The sequence below is a fragment of the Saimiri boliviensis genome, chromosome X (assembly GCF_048565385.1).
Source record: "Saimiri boliviensis isolate mSaiBol1 chromosome X, mSaiBol1.pri, whole genome shotgun sequence".
NCBI lineage: Eukaryota > Metazoa > Chordata > Mammalia > Primates > Cebidae > Saimiri > Saimiri boliviensis.
In genome coordinates, this window is record NC_133470.1 from 13574065 (window position 1) to 13594556 (window position 20492).

The following is a 20492-nucleotide window of genomic DNA, read 5'->3' on the forward strand; positions in this document are numbered from 1 at the left end:
GAGCGGCTGCCTGTAGTTCGTAGTAATTTTGCTTCACAAAATTATACAAAAACAATGATTTTTTTTCTGTAAGAATTTCAGTAAAGGTGTTTTTAATATCTGTAAATGTATTGCCTGTAAGGATGCATGATATGTTTTAGTAGGCCACAAGATGTCACTCTTGCTCTTCAAATTGTGACTCAGCATCATTTTCTTTGGTAAAAGCTTTATTGAAAGGTCAGTAAGGCTGCCATCTTATCTGTTCATGTTGCTTTAACCTTGAAACAGACTAATTTGCTTCGTACCTAAAATTGCAGCAGTTCTTCTCACAAAGAACCTTGGGTGCTGTTTACTGAGTTTTAGATTCTGATGAGTGTTTCAGTAGTAGCCTGTGGGTGTAAAACTCGATGGTATTGATTCCTAAAACATCATTTAAAAAAAACAAAACCGCCGGGCGCGGTGGCTCAAGCCTGTAATCCCAGCACTTTGGGAGGCCGAGGCGGGTGGATCACAAGATCGAGAGATCGAGACCAACCTGGTCAACATGGTGAAACCCCGTCTCTACTAAAAATACAAAAAATTAGCTGGGCATGGTGGCATGTGCCTGTAATCCTAGCTACTCAGGAGGCTGAGGCAGGAGAATTGCCTGAACCCAGGAGGCGGAGGTTGCGGTGAGCCGAGATCGCGCCATTGCACTCCAGCCTGGGTAACAAGAGCAAAACTCGGTCTCAAAAACAAAACAAAACAAAACAAAACCTGGCGGGTCATGGTGGCTTATGCTTGTAATCCCAGCATTTTGGGAGGCCGAGGCGGGCGGATCAGTTGAGGTCATGGATTTGAGACCAGCCTGGCCAACAGGGTGAAACTCTGTCTCTACTAAAAATACGAAAATTAGCTGGGCATGGTGGCAGGTGCCTGTAGTCCTAGCTACTCAGGAGGCTGAGGAAGGAGAATTGCTTGAACTCGGGAGACAGAGGCTGTAGTGAGCTGAGATCGTGTCACTGCACTCCAGCCTGAGTAACAGAATAAGACTCCCGCTTAATAAAAATAAAAATTAAAAACCCCAAAGCATAATAAATTGATTTTTTAAAATATTTGGATTCCAGTATGTTTTTTAACAGGTAGGAAATGATCTAGACGGACATTCACCCAGCAAACAGCAATTCAGGACATGCCTGGCTTTAGAACTGAGTCACTTCTGGCCTTCAGCATTGGAGTGGGTTTCAGCCAGAACTAAGGCTGTTTATTTTCCAAAAGGTTAAGGCTAGAATGCGTAGGCAGTGTTCCCAGTGGGCCCCAGGAAGATTCTGGGGCAAGAGGTATCCAGTTGAAGGGCATCATCCTTCAAAAAGCACAGGATTGTAACTAGAAATTGAAGAGCCCATGTTGCCTCTTCAAATTGTGACTCAGCGTCATTTCCTTCTTCGGTAAAAGCTTTATTGAAAGGTCAGTAAGGCTGCCATCTTATCTGTTCATGTTGCTTTAACCTTGAAACAGACTAATTTGCTTCATACCTAAAATTGCAGCAGTTCTTCTCACAAAGAACTTGGGTTCTGTTTACTGAGTTTTAGATTCTGATGAGTGTTTGGAGTGTTTGGGTTGAAAGCAGGAAGAAGGCCAGGTGCAGTGGCTCATGCCTGTAATACCAGCACTTTGGGAGGCTAAGGCAGGAGGATCACTTGAGGTCAGGAGTTCGAGACCAGCCTGGCCAAGGTAGTGAAACCCCGTCTGTACTAAAAATGCAGAATTAGCCATGCATGGTGGTGGGCATCTGTGATCCCAGGTACTCAGGAGGCTGAGACAGGAGAATTGCTTGAGCCTGGGAGGCAGAGGTTGCAGTGAGCCAAGATCGCACCACTGCATTCCAGCCTCAGCAACAAAGCAAGACTGTCTCAAAAAAAAAAAGGAAAGAAAAAAGAAAGCAGGAAGAAGATATGTCACCAGTGTCTGAAGTCAGGAAGTTGGCAAAATCTAGGACCCCAGGGGATAGCAGGCCAATACGGAAGTCAAGAAAGCCAGTGATTCAGGCAGCTGGGTTCAAATCCCCACCTCACCCCATACTGATTATCTGTACTAATTAAAGAATGTTGGGCAACTTATTAATGTCTCTAGGCTTATACATTTCTTCTATAAAACCTGGATAATAAAAGGTTGTTGTGAAAATTAAATCTGTCTAAAGGATTTTTTTAAAAAGGAAAAGATTGGTTATTTTCTGCTACCCTAAATTTGCTTACTTTTCTGTCACAACTGGAAGAGAGGAGAAGGGTGGCAGTGTAGCATGGCCTGAAACAACTGAAATAATATATTACACTACAGTATGTGGCTTTTTGAAAATGTGTTCCATAGCTCTTATTATAATTCTAGCCATAACTCTAAGGTTTTTACTATACTTTGTAAATGTAAAGTGCTTATGAATTTTAGCTGGAGGAGAGCAGAAATGTTCAGAAGCAGATGAAGATTCTGCAGAAGAAGCAAGCCCAGATTGTGAAAGAGAAAGTTCACTTGCAGAGTGAACACAGCAAGGCTATCTTGGCAAGAAGCAAGCTAGAGTCTCTTTGCAGAGAACTTCAGCGTCACAATAAGACGTTAAAGGTTAGTGGGTTCATTTGTCTGTTTTTTTCAGGAGGGACTTAGCTGATTTTATAATCACCTTTTGCCTGAAATAAATCCTTGTCTCTTCTTAGAGACAGATACTTGCCTTGCTTTTAATTTTGCTTGGCCTGATGCCTTGTGTGAGGTCATTGTAAATGTAAGACCAAGTCTTTCTACGTAAGTTTTGGTTTCCTGTTCAAGGAAAAGCGCCTTAGTTGCCTCATACTTGGCCACAGGGAATCCATGCCCAAGGCCCTCCTGCTTAGAGCCGAGGCCTTGGACGCTCAGATTTGCCAGTTTTCTGCTGAACACTGATACAGCTGATCACCAAGTAGGAAAGGCTGCAGTGAAATGAGAAACTAGTTGCAGACTTGAGCCAGAGTGAGTCTGGAAGGGAGAACTCCTGCTGAGCTCCTGAGCATTGTCCAAGTCCGCTGGCCCACCCCCAGCCATTCAGTTGCTAAGTACTTTTAGGAAATCACTTACACCTTGGCTTAGGTACCCAAAGATTCATTGGTATCAACTGGGGAAGAGGGAAAAGAGCAGAGCTGCGGGAAGGAATCTGCCTCTTAGAATGGGATGAGCCTGTGCCATGTACTGTTTTGTTTTTTTTTTTGAGACGGAGTTTCGCTCTTGTTACCCAGGCTGGAGTGCAATGGCGCGATCTCGGCTCACCGCAACCTCTACCTCTTGGGTTCAGGCAATTCTCCTGCCTCAGCCTCCTGAGTAGCTGGGATTACAGGCACGCGCCACCATGCCCAGCTAATTTTTTTTTTTTTTTTAAATATTTTTAGTAGAGACGGGGTTTCACCATGTTGACCAGGATGGTCTCGATCTCCTGACCTTGTGATCCACCCGCCTCGGCCTCCCAAAGTGCTGGGACTACAGGCGTGAGCCACTGCTCCTGGCCGAGCCACCGCGCCCGGCCCCATGTACTGTTGTAGTATGACTTTGAGCAGAATATCGGATCAAATTCCCTTTATGCCCCAACAAGCCCCCAAGGCCCTAGACTATAAGAGCACTCTTGAAATGGATTTTCACCTGATACGGGAGCCATTATTATCTTCTTTGCTTTTGAGCCCTTGAATTTAGATCTCAAAGTGGTATTTTTTTTTTCCCCATAGGAAATCAATATTTTGAGTAGGCTGATAACTGTTCAGACATGTAAAGGTCTTTTGACACTAGTATCCTAGCAAGAGTTGAAATTCATCTTTGAATTTTGTTGTTTTTTTTTTTCATCATCAGAAAGTAGTCACAGAAAAGAAGCTTTTTAAGACGAGGATTCCATTTGTCCTTTGCCCTCTAGGGAGTGGAAGATGTGACCCAGAAAGTAAGCTGCAAGGGGGCAGGATCTTTTGGGGCCAATCTAAGATGATTCCCTGTGTAACTGATGAGGAGGGAGCTGGCTGCATGGGGGAGCCTCTTACCTGTATTGTAGTATAGTGAACTGGAGACAGCCATAAGATTTGTGTTGTAGCAGGACAGTTTGCATCTCTCTGGTTGTCTGTCTACTTAGGAAAAACTGCTTGCTTTTTGGTGAGAGTTTTCTGGTCATAAATAAGGGAGAGGAATTGTAGTTCAGAAGCAACATGTCCGGGCAGCAACAAATGAACCCCCATTGCAGCAGCTTCTCTTGTGAACAGCATCTCTATAGTTATGTATTATTAACAGAAATTATTTTGGGTAATAAGGAGGAAAATATGCAGCAGGCACGAGAGGAAGAAGAGCGACGTAAAGAAGCAACCGCACATTTCCAGATTACCTTAAATGAAATTCAAGCCCAGCTGGAGCAGCACGACATCCACAATGCCAAACTCCGGCAGGAGAACATCGAGCTGGGGGAGAAGCTGAAGAAGCTCATCGAACAGTATGCACTGAGGGAAGAGGTAATGGTGTTTGGTTTGTTTAAACGGCTTCTCAAGATTAGCAAAAGGTTCACCATTCACACCTAAAGTAAAACCACCATCACGGGGTGTTTCAGAACTTTGCACATGCATAGTGGAAATCGGTTATTTATTAGGAAACGGTCAGGCACCACGAGTGAGAGCATCACTTGATGGCCCAGGAGTGACTGGGTTTGGATAAGGGAAGTTATTTCTAGGAGACATGTCAAGTACTGCTTGTCTTCCATGCAATACTGGAAGATTTCAGTTTTAGCGTGTAGATTGTTTTCCCTTATCCAGACTAACAAATAATAAATAAATATTTTGTCCCCAAATACGTGTATCTCAGACATCTATGATAATCTGTACAGTATCCACTACCATTGTATTATACATGTATTATACCTGTACACCTATGTTTCAGATTTTTTTTTTTTTTTTTTAATGAGGGCTTTATACTATTTGGGAGGAAAAAAACTACTTCTAACCCCTCACACATAAGCCCATCGAGGGTGAAAAGTTTACTGGGAAGATCCATGGCTAATGAACTTGGCCACTGGCCTCCAATGAAGACTTTGGCAATAATTTTATAAGCTAGTCTGGAAGTTCGGAGGTAGTGTCCTCTGAACAAAGTGAGGAACTTAAAAACCAGGTTAGTTACCTTCTTGCTAGAAGGTAACTAACCTGGTTTTTAAGGTTTTCCTCACATTTATTTATTTATTTATTTATTTGAGGTGGAGTCCCACTCTGTTGCCCAGGCTGGAGTGTAGTGGTGCAATCTTGGCTCACTGCAACCTCCGCCTCCTGGGTTCAAGTGATTCTCCTGTCTCAACCTCCCAAGTAGCTGGAATTATAGGTACCTGCCACCACACCTGGCTAATTTTTGTATTTTTAGTAGAGATGGGGTTTCATCATGTTGGCCAAGCTAGTCTTGTACTCCTGACCTCAAGTGATCTGCCTGCCTCAGCCTCCCAAACTGTTGGGATTACAGGAGTGAGCCACCACATCTGGCTATTTTCTCACTTTTAGAGATGGACAGGGTTAGAGGCTTTAGGTTTTCTTTTTTTTTTTTTGAGATGGAGTTTCGCTCTTGTTGCCCAGGCTGGAGTGCAATGGCGCGATCTCGGCTCACCGCAACCTCCGCCTCCTGGGTTCAGGCAATTCTCCTGCCTCAGCCTCCTGAGTAGCTGGGATTACAGACACATGCCACCATGCCCAGCTAATTTTTAGTATTTTTAGTAGAGACGGGGTTTCACCATGTTGACCAGGATGGTCTCAATCTCTTGACCTCGTGCGTGATCCACCCGTCTCGGCCTCCCAAAGTGCTGGGATTACAGGCTTGAGCCACCGCCCACCTTCTTTTTTTTTTTTTTTTTTTTTTTTGAGACGGAGTTTCACTCTTGTTACCCAGGCTGGAGTGTAATGGCGCGATCTCGGCTCACCGCAACCTCTGCCTCCTGGATTCAGGCAATTCTCCTGCCTCAGCCTCCTGAGTAGCTGGGATTACAGGCACGTGCCACCATGCCCAGCTAATTTTTTGTATTTTTAGTAGAGATGGGGTTTCACTATGTTGACCGGGATGGTCTCGATCTCTTGACCTCGTGATCTACCCGCCTCGGCCTCCCAAAGTGCTGGGATTACAGGCTTGAGCCACCGCGCCCAGCTAGGTTTTCTTAAATGGTGTATGTGCATCTCTGCCTTTAACATTAGTAAAATGTTGGGCTTTTATGTTATATTCCTTACAGGTACAGATTCAAAGAGTTGATTCAAATTAAAAAAAAAAAGTCATCTTTGTGTTACTTTATCCTGTTTTCAACTCTAACTTTATAGTTTTACATATAGCCCTTCAAAAACTGCTGTTTTTTAAAAGATTTTATTTTTCTTACTGCCTTTCACTTTAAAAAAAAATTAAGGAAAATTGCAAGCTTAACAAAAAGTAGATAATATAGCACCTGACTTCAGCAGATGAAACCAGAATTCTTTTTTTTTTTTTCTTTGGTAGAGACAGGTTCTTACTAAATTGCCCAGGCTGGTCTCCAACTCCTGGGCTCAGGTGATCCCCTTGTCTTGGCTTCCCAAAGTGCTGGGATTATAGATGTGAGCCACTGCACCTGGCTGATAATTTCATCTCTATTCCTCTAGATTATTTTGAAGCAAATTCAAGATGTCGGATATTCCATTGATAGATATTTGAATGTGTAGCTCAAAAAAATAAGGATTTAAGTATAATCACAATGCCAGTTTCATACCTAAAAAATTAACAAATAGGCCAAGTGCAGTGGCTCATGCCTGTCATCCCAGCACTTTGGGAGGCCAAGGCAGGAGTATTGCTTGAGGCCAGGAGTTTCGAGATCAGTCTGGGTAATACGATGAAACCCTGTCTCTACAAAATATACAAAAACTAGCTGGGTGAGGTGGTGTTCACCTATAGGCCCAGCTACTTGGGAGGGTGACACAGGAGGATCACCTGAGGCCGGGAAGTCGAGGCTGCAGTGAGTCATGATTGCACCACTGTACTTGTACCTGGGTGACGGGAGTGAGACTGTCCCAAAATAAATAATAACAATTAGTGAATATAAATACCTAGTTACTATAGTCACTATTCAAATTTTTTGGATCCGCTTCTTTTTAAAAGAGAATTGTTTGAAACAAGATCAGGATAAAGTCCATCCATTTCACGGGTTTATATATCGCCAGTCTCTAAAATAAAGGTCCCCCCCAACTTTATTTTTGCATGTGTTTATTGAAGAAACATCTTTTTTGTCCTGGAGGTTCAATTATAAAGCCCTTAATTGTCTTAAAATGATTCTTTCAGTTTTGTTGTTTCGACAGTCTGTGTACCTCATAATTGATGTAGCAGATTTGAAAATCCGATTTGTTTAAATTATATTGTGTGTGTCTTACATAATGTTCTTTGGTCAGAATATAATAATCAGATTACTCACAGGCGAAGATCAGTTGTCTGCGGTGCTCTGAATACGTAGTTAGGCCACCTTATTTTACCAACTATCATTTTCCCCTCTCATAGAGGGTCTTGTAACTGGAAGAGTTCTGTTTTTCCAGCTGGGAAGGGATCGTTCTGTTGACTTTATTATACATCAGTAACCACTTAACAGTTTTGTTTGGAAAAACTAATGAGCCTTTACCAAATGTCTAACGTGCGCCAGGCACCAAGCACCTTGCCTAGTGCCACCATCGCATTTACTGTTCCGGCTCTGCAAGGTAGGTGGAGGTATTCCCCTGTCCAGAGGAGGGCACCGCTTCAGCTTGGAGAGGAATTAGCCCGGGACCACACACTGGTCAAGGTTTGACCTGGGCCATTCCTGCTGTCATACCATGCTGCCTCCAGCTGAGAAATTTGGGAAAACATAATGGGTGGGGAAATATGATGGGGAGGGAAAAAAGGAACTGTCTGCATGATGTATGGTTTAGTACTTTGCTCTCCTTATCCTTCTTTGTCCTGGTGCACTCAGCCTTATTTTCAGTGTGGAACAGAAATAGGAAGTACCAAGTTGGTGAGGGGGACAGCCACGTCTGACAGGGCAGCAGTCAGAGGGCCGCGTTCCTGCCGGTGTGGGACGGTTTGCAAGGTGGTGTCTGCTTCTCTAAGCACAGGGACAGGAGAGAGCTGGTATTCTCAGCTGCAGTGGTAGCAGCAGAAAAGCAGAGTGAGCAGGGTGCTGGGACTGCTGTGACGTTCCCGCCTTACTGTGCTCCTTTCTTTGGTGAGTGATGGAAAAAACTCTCCTTTTCCCGTAGCATATTGATAAGGTGTTCAAACATAAGGAACTGCAACAACAGCTCGTGGACGCCAAACTGCAGCAAACGACACAACTGATAAAAGAAGCTGATGAAAAACATCAGAGAGAGAGAGAGTTTGTAAGTTTTACTTCTTAAAAACGCAGACATTATTGCCGACATTGTAATTGAGGCCACTTGAAACATTTAATGGTAACCCAGGCTGTTTGAAACATTTCATGATAACCGAGGCCGTTTGAAACATTTATCTATTCTACCTTTAATGCAGTGCTTAGGGGCATGCCAGCTGGTGTTTTGCTCTAGATTGAGAAGAGAGTGTGTGGTGCGTGTGTGTTAGAAAGCATTTGGCTGTTTATTTCTATTTAACTTTTTATACAGAAAATGTACTGGAGAGATCAGACCAAACCAGTGGGAAGACCTGCACTTGTTTTTCTGTGCTTAGAATATTTAGTTTCCATCTTAGGTAACGGTCATCAGGTTCAAGAGTTGTGCTCACATTTAGCACGTTAAATTTGGTGATTTAATGTAACAGCAAGCTTACCAAGCCACAGGTCTCCTATACAGGATCACATTTTGTTTTCAACCAAGTAACTTGAAACTCGGGAAGTCATTTGTTTACTACTCTGGTATAATTTTCTGATAAAATTTTAACAGAATTCTCTACCGCAATCACTCAACATTGTTGCCAGTGTATGCTCATATTCTGTTGCCTGTCAGTAATTGTGAATACAGTGGAATCTCACTGTATATTACCATGTTTAGATTCAGCTATGTGTGCTTATCCACAAGGGAGAAATGATTGCGATAATGCGGACTGTCGGATCCAGCGTTACTCAAGGAGCCATGGCCCTGACATGAGCACAATGTGAAGACTCAAATCCTGAGTGGCTCTCGCCATGTGGACGTGTCATACTGAGTGTGTCTAGGGTTTAGAGAGAGATGTTTTTCACACAGTGTGATCCTTCTGTATGAACTGACAGTAGTATCCAGTGTTCAGCTGAAATGGTTATCATTTCCAAAGTTGGCTTATAAGTTTTACACACACACACACACACACACACACACACACACACACACACTATGTATGTTTACTTTCTGGTTGCTTTAGTAGGACTTTTCTAGGCTTCTTTGGACTATGTATGATTACTTCAGGGGCCGAATTTCACAACTGCCTACTATGCAACTTTATAATTTTCTTGAAAGCACAGGTACTATATATAAATGAAAATGCCCACCTCCCTCTCTACTTTCTAAACAAGCACTCAGAAACCAGGTCTCAGATTGGTCGCGTTGCTTTCCCCATACCCTTTCACTCTGCCTCATCCTGCCTCAGGGAGTGGCGAGGCTTTCTGAGTCACCCAGATAAGTCAAGATTCCCAGCCATATTTTCTGCTAATACTGTACATGTAATTATTTTCATCTAAAACACAACAATTTCACTCTGAGTTTTAGAAACCATATTAGGCCCCCAGGGTACTTTTTCTGCTTCAGCAGTAAGAGATTATTCCTACTTTCCTTAAGTGTTAACCAGTGGGGGAGATCGAAGTTACAGGTAAATGGCAATTTGTGGAACAAAATGTTTCATCTGTAGACCTGTGGTTCTTGCTAAAATAGCAGAAGGATGAAGCCTAACTCTATGATTATTTGATATTGTAGTCCTATTTGTAATTACCGTTAGCGTTTTGCCAGAATGTTTCTGTTTTCTAGTTATTAAAAGAAGCGACAGAATCGAGGCACAAATATGAACAAATGAAACAGCAAGAAGTACAACTAAAACAGCAGGTAACTTCACAGCAGGGGACAGCACAATTTGGAAGAAAAAAATCTATGGTTCCTTTGATTCCACAAATTTTGAATCTCCTCTAAGATGGTTTTGCTTTTTGCTTTTTCCTAGCCAGAGCTGACTAGAACTGATGCACAAATCTCATGGCCCTCTTGGGATTTTTTACTTCATTTAGGTTAACTACTTCATCCCAGTTTGCCCAGCACTCTCCTGGTTTTAGTACTGTAAGTCTCATGTCCCGGGAAATACCCCATCTCCGGCAGCCTGGGATGGTTAGTCAACCTATCTTCAGTGACCTTTTCCAAGAGCCTAGATAATTCCTCTCTTCTTCAGTCTGTTTCCACTAAATTTCCTCCCATTAAAGGAAAACTAATACATTTGTATATTTTATTTATTTTGTATCAAGTTGAACCACATGAAATTACGTAAGAAGACAAGAATATGTCCTTGGCCCCAAAAAATTGGCAATTTCATATAGTGAACTCTGATATCCTTAGAGTTTTGTGCTGTGAGCACGTAGGTTGTTTTAAAAACTGCATATAGCTGGGCGTGGTGGTGTGTGCCTGTGGTCCCGGCTACTCAGCAGTCTGAGGCGGGAGGATCTCTTGTGGTGGTGTTTTTCATCAGGGCCCTCCTTCTTATTCAGTCCAGACCCTGTAAGTGTGTTCTACTGCCATCTCTCTCCGTGGTTGCCTTGTGTGGAATGAGTGTAGGAGGTGCTATCTCCTTATTCAAAAAAAAAAAAAAAAAAAAAAAAAAAAAAAAAAAAAAGGTACAGGAAAGACTTCCCATGGCTTTACAGATAGGTAAAATTAGGCATCTGTACCTATAAATTCATCCTTTTTCAGTTAGACTACATTTGGCTGAAGTATTATTTAAAAGTTTGTCATACAGTCAGTTTCTGTAAAGACTAGCTGTAGAATAACATTGATACCTTGAGACTGGCAGGATCCTCATGAGCACCTCTTTGGAGTACTGTTTTTCTTTAGGAACATGTTACAATGTGGTGAATTTAAGGTCCTATAAAGCTAGCCTAACTTAGAGTGAATATTCAAGAGGTGTCAGAGATGAGGAATCCCTGGAACTGAAGATCATGCCAAAAAGCTTCTGGGAAATTTGAATCCCTTACTTTTCAGCCCTTTACAGTCAGTTGTGCATGTAAATAGAGATGAGAATTGATGTGGAGAAGGTGTCAGGTCTCCAGATGAGGTTGGAAGATGCTCCTGTACGTGGGTGTCATTGATAATGCTGCTGCGGGGGTCGCCAGAGGGCCCTTTTACCAAGCCCCTAGGCCAGCCCCAATTCGCCAGAGGGCCCTTTTACCAAGCCCCTAGGCCAGCCCCAATTCTGTTGTACAGTTACCAACTGGCTTCTGTTGTCTGTGATCTGTGCTACTCAGAGTCTTGTTATCCATCCAGTCACTGTTTTGTTTCCTTTGCTGTCACTTCTTGTTTTCCTCTACCTAAATGTGGCTGTCCTTTCCAAGCATGTCTCACCTTCTCTGCCCTCACCATGTCATTTCCCAGCATCTGCTGGTGATACTCAAAGTGTTTGTGCTGTCTTGACCTGTTGTTTTGTAATCTAGCCATGAAGGTCCAAGTGTGATGATAGTGGCCACTTACTGGCTACCCACTGGGCCAGCATTGAACTCTCACGTGGGACAGTCTTTACTTGGATGTTCCATCTTCAGTAAAAGTAGATCATCCTTGCCGGGCACAGTGGCTCCTGCCTATAATCCCAGCTGAGGCGGGTGGGTCGTTTGAGCTCAGTTCAAGACCAGCTTGGGCAACACGGTGAACCCCATCTCTACACAAAATACAAAAATTAGGCAGGCATGGTGGTGTGTGCCTGTAGTCCCTTCTTTCGGGAAGCTGAGATGGGAGGATTGCCTGAGCCTAGAAGGGAGGTCGAGGCTGCAGTGAGTCGTGATTGTGCCACTGCAACAGAGTGAGACCCTGAAGGACCACATAAAAACTGCTGTAACTTCTTTTTTTTTTTTTTTTTTTTGAGACGGAATTTCGCTCTCGTTACCCAGGCTGGAGTGCAATGGCGCGATCTCGGCTCACCGCAACCTCTGCCTCCTGGGCTCAGGCAATTCTCCTGCCTCAGCCTCCTAAGTAGCTGGGATTACAGGCATGCGCCACCACGCCCAGTTAGTTTTTTGTGTTTTTAGTAGAGACGGGGGTTTCACTATGTTGACCAGGATGGTCTCGATCTCTTGACCTCGTGATCCACCCGCCTCGGCCTCCCAAAGTACTGGGATTACAGGCTGAGCCACCGCGCCCGGCCAAAACTGCTGTAACTTCTTTTTTTTTTTTTTTTTTTTTTGAGACGGAGTTTCGCTCTTGTTACCCAGGCTGGAGTGCAATGGCGCAATATCGGCTCACCGCAACCTCCGCCTCCTGGGTCCAGGCAATTCTCCTGCCTCAGCCTCCTGAGTAGCTGGGATTACAGGCACGCGCCACCATGCCCAGCTAACTTTTTATATTTTTAGTAGAGACGGGGTTTCACCATGTTGACCAAGATGGTCTCGATCTCTTGACCTCGTGATCCACCCGCCTTGGCCTCCCAAAGTTCTGGGATTACAGGCGTGAGCCACCGCGCCCGGCCAACTGCTGTAACTTCTAATGTCCCTCAGGCACTAATACTGCTCCCTCCCTCTGTGTGAGCACCGCTCTTGCCCCCAGCTCCAGGCCTGTCATGTTAGAGGCCCCTTCAGTGTCTGCTAACAAATCCTGTGTGTTCTCTAGGTCACCCTGCATTTCTCTTCCTGCTTTGTCTTCATCCCAGGCCAGGCCCTTGTGCCGGTGGGTTGGCCATCTCACAGGGACCTTGTCTAGCCTGATAAGCTCGAGGTCACTGTGAGATGACTAACTTTCAGTTGGCTTCTGCCTCCCCCATATTTCAGTGCTTGCTGCTAAAGTGCTCCCTGGTCGGACCATCCCCCTGCTGACTGTGGCTGGTTGGGCTCCATCATATTTCCACCCTGCCCTGCGTCCTGTGCACCAGGTGGTCCTGGGGAAGAGTCTGCATCCAGCACTGCTTATGCTCTTTCTTTTTTTTTTTTTTTTGAGACGGAGTTTTTTGCTCTTGTTACCCAGGCTGGAGTGCAATGGCGCGATCTCAGCTCACCGCAACCTCCGCCTCCTGGGTTCAGGCAGTTTTCCTGCCTCAGCCTCCTGAGTAGCTGGGATTACAGGCATGCGCCACCATGCCCAGCTAATTTTTTGTATTTTTAGTAGAGACGGGGTTTCACCATGTTGACCAGGATGGTCTCGATCTCTTGACCTCGTGATCCACCCGCCTCGGCCTCCCAAAGTGCTGGGATTACAGGCTTGAGCCACCGTGCCCGGCTTTTTTTTTTTTTTTTTTGAGACGCAGTTTCACTCTTGTTACCCAGGCTGGAGTGCAATGGCGCGATCTCGGCTCACCGCAACCTCCGCCTCCTGGGTTCAGGCAATTCTCCTGCCTCAGCCTCCTGAGTAGCTGAGATTACAGGCACGCGCCACCATGCCCAGCTAATTTTTTGTATTTTTTTTTTTTTTTTTGAGGAGGAGTTTCGCTCTTGTTACCCAGGCTGGACTGCAATGGCGCGATCTCAGCTCACCGCAACCTCCGCCTCCTGGGTTCAGGCAATTCTCCTGACTCAGCCTCCTGAGTAGCTGGGATTACAGGCACGCACCACCATGCCCAGCTGATTTTTTTGTATTTTTAGTAGAGATGGGATTTCACGATGTTGACCAGGATGGTCTCGATCTCTTGACCTCGTGATCCACCCGCCTCGGCTTCCCAAAGTGCTAGGATTACAGGCTTGAGCCACCGCGCTTGGCCAATTTTTTGTATTTTTTTAGTAGAGACGAGGTTTCACCATGTTGACCAGGATGGTCTTGATCTCTTGACCTCGTGATCCACCCGCCTCGGCCTCCCAAAGTGCTGGGATTATAGGCGTGAGCCACCGCGCCCGCTGCTTATGCTCTTTCTTGACCTCTGAAGATCCTTTATTCTTCTCTGCTTTTCTTGTATCTATTGTGTGATCTTGCTCAAAATGCTTTATTTCTCTGGGTCTCTCTCTGTTCCCCTATCCTAAAAATAATGTCATTATGTTAGATGGTCTGTGAAGGGTTCCCTCCTGGTCTAAGGTGAACTCATTCGGCTCACCCATGAGGCCCAGCTTGCCTAAGTATCCTGACCCTCACTGTGCCCTTCCCCTCATACTTAGGACTCCTTTCTAAGGAGGAAAAGACGGTGACTGCATTTTATAGGCTGCTTGCCTTGTTGGTTAGATCATAAATAAAAATTCCTTGAGGGTAGGACTATGTTAAGAGAGCTACCTCTTCATGTTTTCTTTTAATTTTACTCTCACTGCATTCTTCTTCCCTAACCTAACAATTCTTTGGCTTCTGTTGCATTTTCCTCCCTACGTTAAGGAAAAGAGGTATCATTGCTATCAAACTAAGAACTCTGCAGGTAGTGTTCTAAAAGAATGAGCTTTTCCCAAGGACAGTTTTCACGTGGCAGGAGAGGGGTAGTTGGGCAAGCACGGGATGTGCTGACATTTATAGGCACCACATCCTTCAGGCTGTGTTATGATCATGGGTGGAGATCTAATAGGAAAGTCAACAGAATGTCCTCAGTTTTAGTGCATTTTTTCTGGTTTGTCAGAACTTTAGCCATCTATGTCTGGTGTCCAAGGATTAGATGTGCTTTTGTTCGTATTTCTTGTAATAAGTAACCGTACTATGTTCTTTTGAAAGTTTGGGAACTGGAATTGTGTGGAATTTAGAATGTTTCATACTTTTTTTCCTGTAGCTTTCTCTTTATATGGATAAGTTTGAAGAATTCCAGACTACCATGGCAAAAAGCAATGAACTGTTTACAACCTTCAGACAGGAAATGGAAAAGGTATTTGCATATTTTTAGTAGACGATTATATCAAATGGAATTTGTATAAGCTCTTTTAAGCGTGATTACTACTTTGCTGCGTTTCCATTGTTATGATACTATCTTCATTTTCTCTTTTGTGATCCTCCAGTGGCATTTTGGGTCATTTTGCCCTCAGTTTATCCCAAGTAGCTAATGTCTTCCATGCTCTCAGAATTCTACCTTTATTACAGTGAAGTCCTCTATTAAGCACAACTTTTAGAAATAAAGGAGTGGTTTTTTGGTTTGTTGCTGTTTTTTGTTTGTTTTAACCACTTTAGAGGATCATCCTCAGCCCTCTCATAAAACTCTGTGTCCTTGGAGATTAAACTATTGAAAGACAGCCAAGCCCAGAAGAATAACCACGTATTTTGGTTGGTTGATGTATCAAGTGTTTCTACCTTTTTTGCTTCTCTGTTTTTCTTATCTTTACTCCCACTGAATTCTTTCTCCCTTAACCAAACCAATTCTTTGGCTTTTGTTGCATTTTCCTGCCTGTGTTAAGGAAAGAGATAACCTTGAGATCAAGCTAAGGACCAAAATATGTAACTCTATACCTATCCAACCACCCAGCCTTATTTTACTTGGCATCCTTCCCTTAAAAATGGAGGATTTAAAAACATAGTGTTTGGTTGGGGAGAAGTACAGTAGTGCTTGGCATTTTGTTAGCATTCAGTAGATGTTAGTCATGACTATTATTGGATCTTACGTAGTGGCAGAGAGTGTGTTGTGCTCTGGGTTCGTGTCCCAGATACATCACAGAATGTGTGACTGTGGATTAGTTGTCCAACCTTTCTGTTCCTTCACTGTTAAAAATGGTAACAAAAAGACCTGCCCTTCATGAAAGAGTATTTCAGACAGTGCTTGGCACATTAACATGTACTCAGTTATCCTGTGGCTGAATGGTACTCAAATTACCACCTCCAGGTATTTTTAGAGCTGGTAATCTAGAGAATTCCATGAGCAGCAGATTCGTTCTGCCTGACAGGCCTTTCCGTTGAGGCTGCAATCCAGGGGGCGCTGTTAGGCACAGTGCAGGTGATAGCTGGCCAGCACAGACTCACTGTTGGGGTGGAACAGAGTTCCTGACTCCCAGATCTGCCATCCTTCTGGTCCTCTGGGATTAGAACACATTCCTTTGTCCATGGCTGCAGAGATCGCCATGGGTCAGCTGTCAGCCTAGGTCTTCCACCAGCTCTTCCCATGGCCTTTGTCCCAGTTTGCCTTATGTTACAGTTTTGTGGGTAATTACCCAAGGCACAGGGCACTGGCTCTGTCTTATCCTTGTTTCCCTTCATGCCACCTGGCTCAGTGCCCTAACCTGGTTTAGAGCTGGTGTGCAGTCAACAGCGGATGAAGGCATATTGAAAATGTTGCGGGCTACAGCCATGGATATATGCATCCTGAATTTCTGAAAAGTGTGTTCTGGTAGCATAGGTTTAACACTTCCCTGATTTGGGGACCCACTTTATCTTCAGCAAAATCTTAAGTAAACCAGCCTCTGAATTGTGAGGATGACCAAAGCTGAGGTGTTAACTACGTTTATCTTTTTGGTCACTGGAGTCTTACCGGAATCATGCTGCCTTGAGTTCTGAAACTGATGTGTTCTTGGAGGTTGTGGTAGAGTGTCAACTCTTAATGTCTTGTGGGGCCAAAGATCTCTGTCCTCCCAAGAATCCGAGGAATTCGTTTAATGGACAGAAAAGTCAATGATGGGCACTTTTTCATACAACTGAGGGAGAAGGAGGGCTTGTCTCTCGCCACCCGGAGCTGGGATGGAAGCTGCACGTCAGCCTTAACTGAGTTCAGAGTGTGGTGGCTGACAGCTTCCTCCATGTGCTGCTGCCTCTGAAACTGAGGAGATTAAATTTGTTTTTCTCATAATACAAACCCCCTTCTTTGGTTCCACCCTAGGAGCTTCTGAGATAAGCTCTGCTACCGACAGGCAGGCACAGCTACTTCTATAAAGACACACACAGCTGTCAGCGGGTGAGGCAGGTGCAGGGATGGGGGGAGGGGAGGGGCACGGAAACGTGTGGTGGGACAGGGAGTACAGATAAGGAAGAGAACTTAGAATTTCAATGTGCACTTGTGTTCACAGATGACAAAGAAAATTAAAAAACTGGAAAAAGAAACAATAATATGGCGTACCAAATGGGAAAACAATAATAAAGCACTTCTGCAAATGGCTGAAGAGGTGAGATGGTTTCCTGCGACTAAGGTGTAGTGTTAGTCATGGGGACTCCTTGAGTTCAGGTACCTATCAGGGCCAGGACGGGTGCTGTAACACTACTGCCATAGCTGAGGACTCCAGCCTGCATTGGGGCAGGGGTGGGGATACGTTGCTGGGTAGAATCTGTGACTTCTTTCCTGGCAGTTAAGTTAGGGACAGGGCCCTGAGTGAGGGGCTGAGCTTCCTACCACCCAGTTAATCAGCCCAGGTTTGTGTCGGAGATAGCCCAAAACATTCAGATTTTGCTCTTCTATAGCAGTGATTTCTGAAACTTGAGCTTACATCAGGCTCCCGCTTGTTAAGACCAGGATTGCTGGGCTCCACCCAGAGGCTCTGAGTCACTAGTTCTGTGGGGGTGGAGGCAGATAACTGCCTTTCTAACAAGCATGCAGGTGATGCTGATGCAGCATGTAGGGCCTTTCTAGCTTGACTTATTAGGCTTTCAGAAAAGCATAGTACTTTTTGCCTGTTTTATGTAACATTTCAGGAAAGAACTAAAATGCTGGGGCACATGTGTATAAGAATCTTGTTCTCATCTAAAAATTGGTAGAGGAGAAATCTATGTAGACATGAGCCATATTCAGTTTTTATTTAGGCCTTTGTTTTGTGTCTGCTAGTCTTTGTGATGTCTTGAATTTCTTTAATAGTTCAATAGGAAATATCTTAAAAAGTTTATCTTTGGCCAGGCGTGATGGCTCATGCCTATAATCCCAGCACTTGAGGAGGCCGAGGCAGGCGGATCACTAGGTCAGGAGTTCAAGACAAGCCTGGCCAGCATGATGAAACCTGTCTCTACTAAAAATACAAAAATTAGCTGAGTGTGGTGGCACATGCCTGTAATCCCAGCTACTCAGGAGAATCACTTGAACCAGGCAGTCAGAGGTTGTGGTGAACCGAGATCATGCCACTGCACTCCAGCCTGGCAACAGAGTGAGACTGTCTCAAAAAAAAAAAAAAAAAAAAAAAAAAGTGTGACAAAAGGAATTTAATTGTGTCACCCTAAAACAATATCATGATGCTGAATCTCATTCGGTATACTTATGAGTGCAGTCATGCTGGCTAGCTAGAATGGTAGGAGGCTGAAGAGATGGAACATGTTCCTTAGAGATGGAAAAGTGTCCAATATGACTCAGCTGGCTTGATTTTTTTGTACCTGATTGATATTTAACAAGGTTACAGGCCGGGCGCGGTGGCTCAAGCTTGTAATCCCAGCACTTTGGGAGGCCGAGGCGGGTGGATCACGAGGTCGAGAGATCGAGACCATCCTGGTCAACATGGTGAAACCCCGTCTCTACTCAAAATACAAAAAATTAGCTGGGCATGGTGGCTCATGCCTGTAATCCCAGCTACTCAGGAGGCTGAGGCAGGAGAATTGCCTGAACCCAGGAGGCGGAGGTTGCGGTGAGCCGAGATCGCGCCATTGCACTCCAGCCTGGGTAACAAGAGCGAAACTCCGTCTCAAAAAAAAAAAAAACAAAAAAAAACCACAAGGTTACAGAAATCCTCTTTTTTCTTATAGAAAACAGTCCGTGATAAAGAGTACAAGGCCCTTCAAATAAAACTGGAACGGTTAGAGAAGCTGTGCAGGGCTCTTCAAACAGAAAGGAATGAGCTCAACGAGAAGGTGGAAGTCCTGAAAGAGCAGGTCTCCGTCAAAGCGGCTGACAGGGATTTGGCAACACCTGTGATGCAGCCCTGTGCTGCCCTGGATTCTCACAAGGAGCTGAACACTTCCTCGAAAAGAGCCCTGGGAGCGCACCTGGAGGCTGAGCCCAAGAGCCAGAGAAGCGCCGTGCAAAAGCCCCTGTCCACAGGCTCTGCCCCGGCCATCGAGTCAGTTGACTAAGATGAGGTGTGATCACTGTATTGAGAGATATATTTTGTGTATAACTTTCTCTGTTAGTAGTTAACTATTGGTTTTGTGGTGAAAATTTTCTTACTTTTTCTACCATATCTGTATTTTCTTAGAACTACTGGACTTATGTGGTACAGGAGGCTGCTTAGCAATTTTGAATAATCTATAAATTTTCCTCGGCTGTGTCGCACATCAGCCTCATTCCCCCTCCACTGGAATGCATGTGTTCATTGCCTTGTCCTTTCTCTCCCTGCTCCTTGCACATAATCATCCTAATGAAAATTTCACTGACAGGGCCATTACAAGGGAACTTTGTTCTGATGATGGTTCCTTGATGTGAAAACAATACTAATTTAAATGTCTTAGCCCCCCCCCCATTAATATTATTCAAAAAAAGAAAATACCAAGATGATTAGTTTTGTCTAATAACCCATTTAAATGCCAAGTAAAAAAACTCTAGTGTTGGGTCAGAAACAAGGTATTTGATTGAAATTAGGTTTTTGATAATATACCTCTGGACAAATTGAGATGGCCACGTGCTTAGAATATTAAGTTTTGGCAGAATATGTATATAAAGATATCACTTGTGGACAAAGTAGTACATACAGGCAAATCACTAGACAAATAAGCTTAGTGTTTATATGACTGAACAGTCATCCTGCTTTGGTTTCAGGTGTGGAATTTGGACCACGAGGGGCTCCTGTAGAGGATGGCGGTTTGTGTTTGATTCTGATTCGGGATTTGAGTACATATTCTCCACTTCCCATAGAAGGCCTCATTCTTTGAAAACTGGTGTTCATGTTTGCCATCACTGTTAAGTCCCTTGTCAAAGACAATGATGGTCAATTCATGTGTAGCTTTCACTAGGCATAAGTTCCTCCAATACCTTCTGGCTACTTGAAAGTTACTACAGAAGTTCCACCAGCAACGTACTCCAGGTTTTTCAAAAGGGAATTTTCATTTTGGATCAGTAGCAACTGAAATTGATTTCATTTGCGAAACAAACACTGGCACCAACATTTTTACTTTGGGAAGGCTTGGCAGAGTGTCAAGAGTAGTCAGGATCTATTACTTATGCATTCAGTCTGCTTCTAACCCCCTTCTTAGTTACCATCTTTTTTAACAAAAAAACAAAAACAAAACCCCACAGTATTATCGAAGTCTCTGCACTTGGAATCGGTGGGGGCGGGGGGAGGAAGGATTTGAAATTAAGCACATAACTTTTGAATTAATTGTTTTGATGTTGAATGTGGCTCAGTTATGCAAATGATTAATCAGGCTGCACTGATTAAAGTTTTGACTTTGTCCCTGGTATAATTTGCATTGAAATGCTTTATGAAATAAAAGGTTCTACTAGAACTGATGTTAGCACATTCCACTGAGCAAAACTATCAAACTGACACTTGTTAAATTGCTTACTGGACTGAATAAACTGTTTTGTCCAGTTAAAAAGGTTTTCTCTTTGTTACAAGTTTTATTTGTAAAGTC

General features: G+C 44.0%; 1 protein-coding gene across 4 annotated transcripts in view; it reads left to right on the top strand.

The window, feature by feature from the left end:
• TXLNG (taxilin gamma) overlaps nucleotides 1-20456 on the top strand; it is a 63668-nt gene extending 43212 nt beyond the window's left edge. For 2 of the 4 annotated variants that reach the window (XM_039475406.2, XM_074391736.1), the window contains exons 4-10: nucleotides 2401-2571; nucleotides 4263-4457; nucleotides 8214-8333; nucleotides 9921-9995; nucleotides 14806-14898; nucleotides 17018-17113; nucleotides 18669-20456. In XM_039475406.2, coding sequence (XP_039331340.1) covers nucleotides 2401-2571; nucleotides 4263-4457; nucleotides 8214-8333; nucleotides 9921-9995; nucleotides 14806-14898; nucleotides 17018-17113; nucleotides 18669-18995 — 1077 coding nt within the window. In that variant the 3' untranslated portion in view covers nucleotides 18996-20456. The remainder of the gene's footprint in view (nucleotides 1-2400; nucleotides 2572-4262; nucleotides 4458-8213; nucleotides 8334-9920; nucleotides 9996-14805; nucleotides 14899-17017; nucleotides 17114-18668) is intronic. The other 2 variants (XM_039475407.2, XM_074391737.1) reach the window with 2 other exon arrangements.
• The last annotated feature ends 36 nt before the right edge of the window (nucleotides 20457-20492 follow it).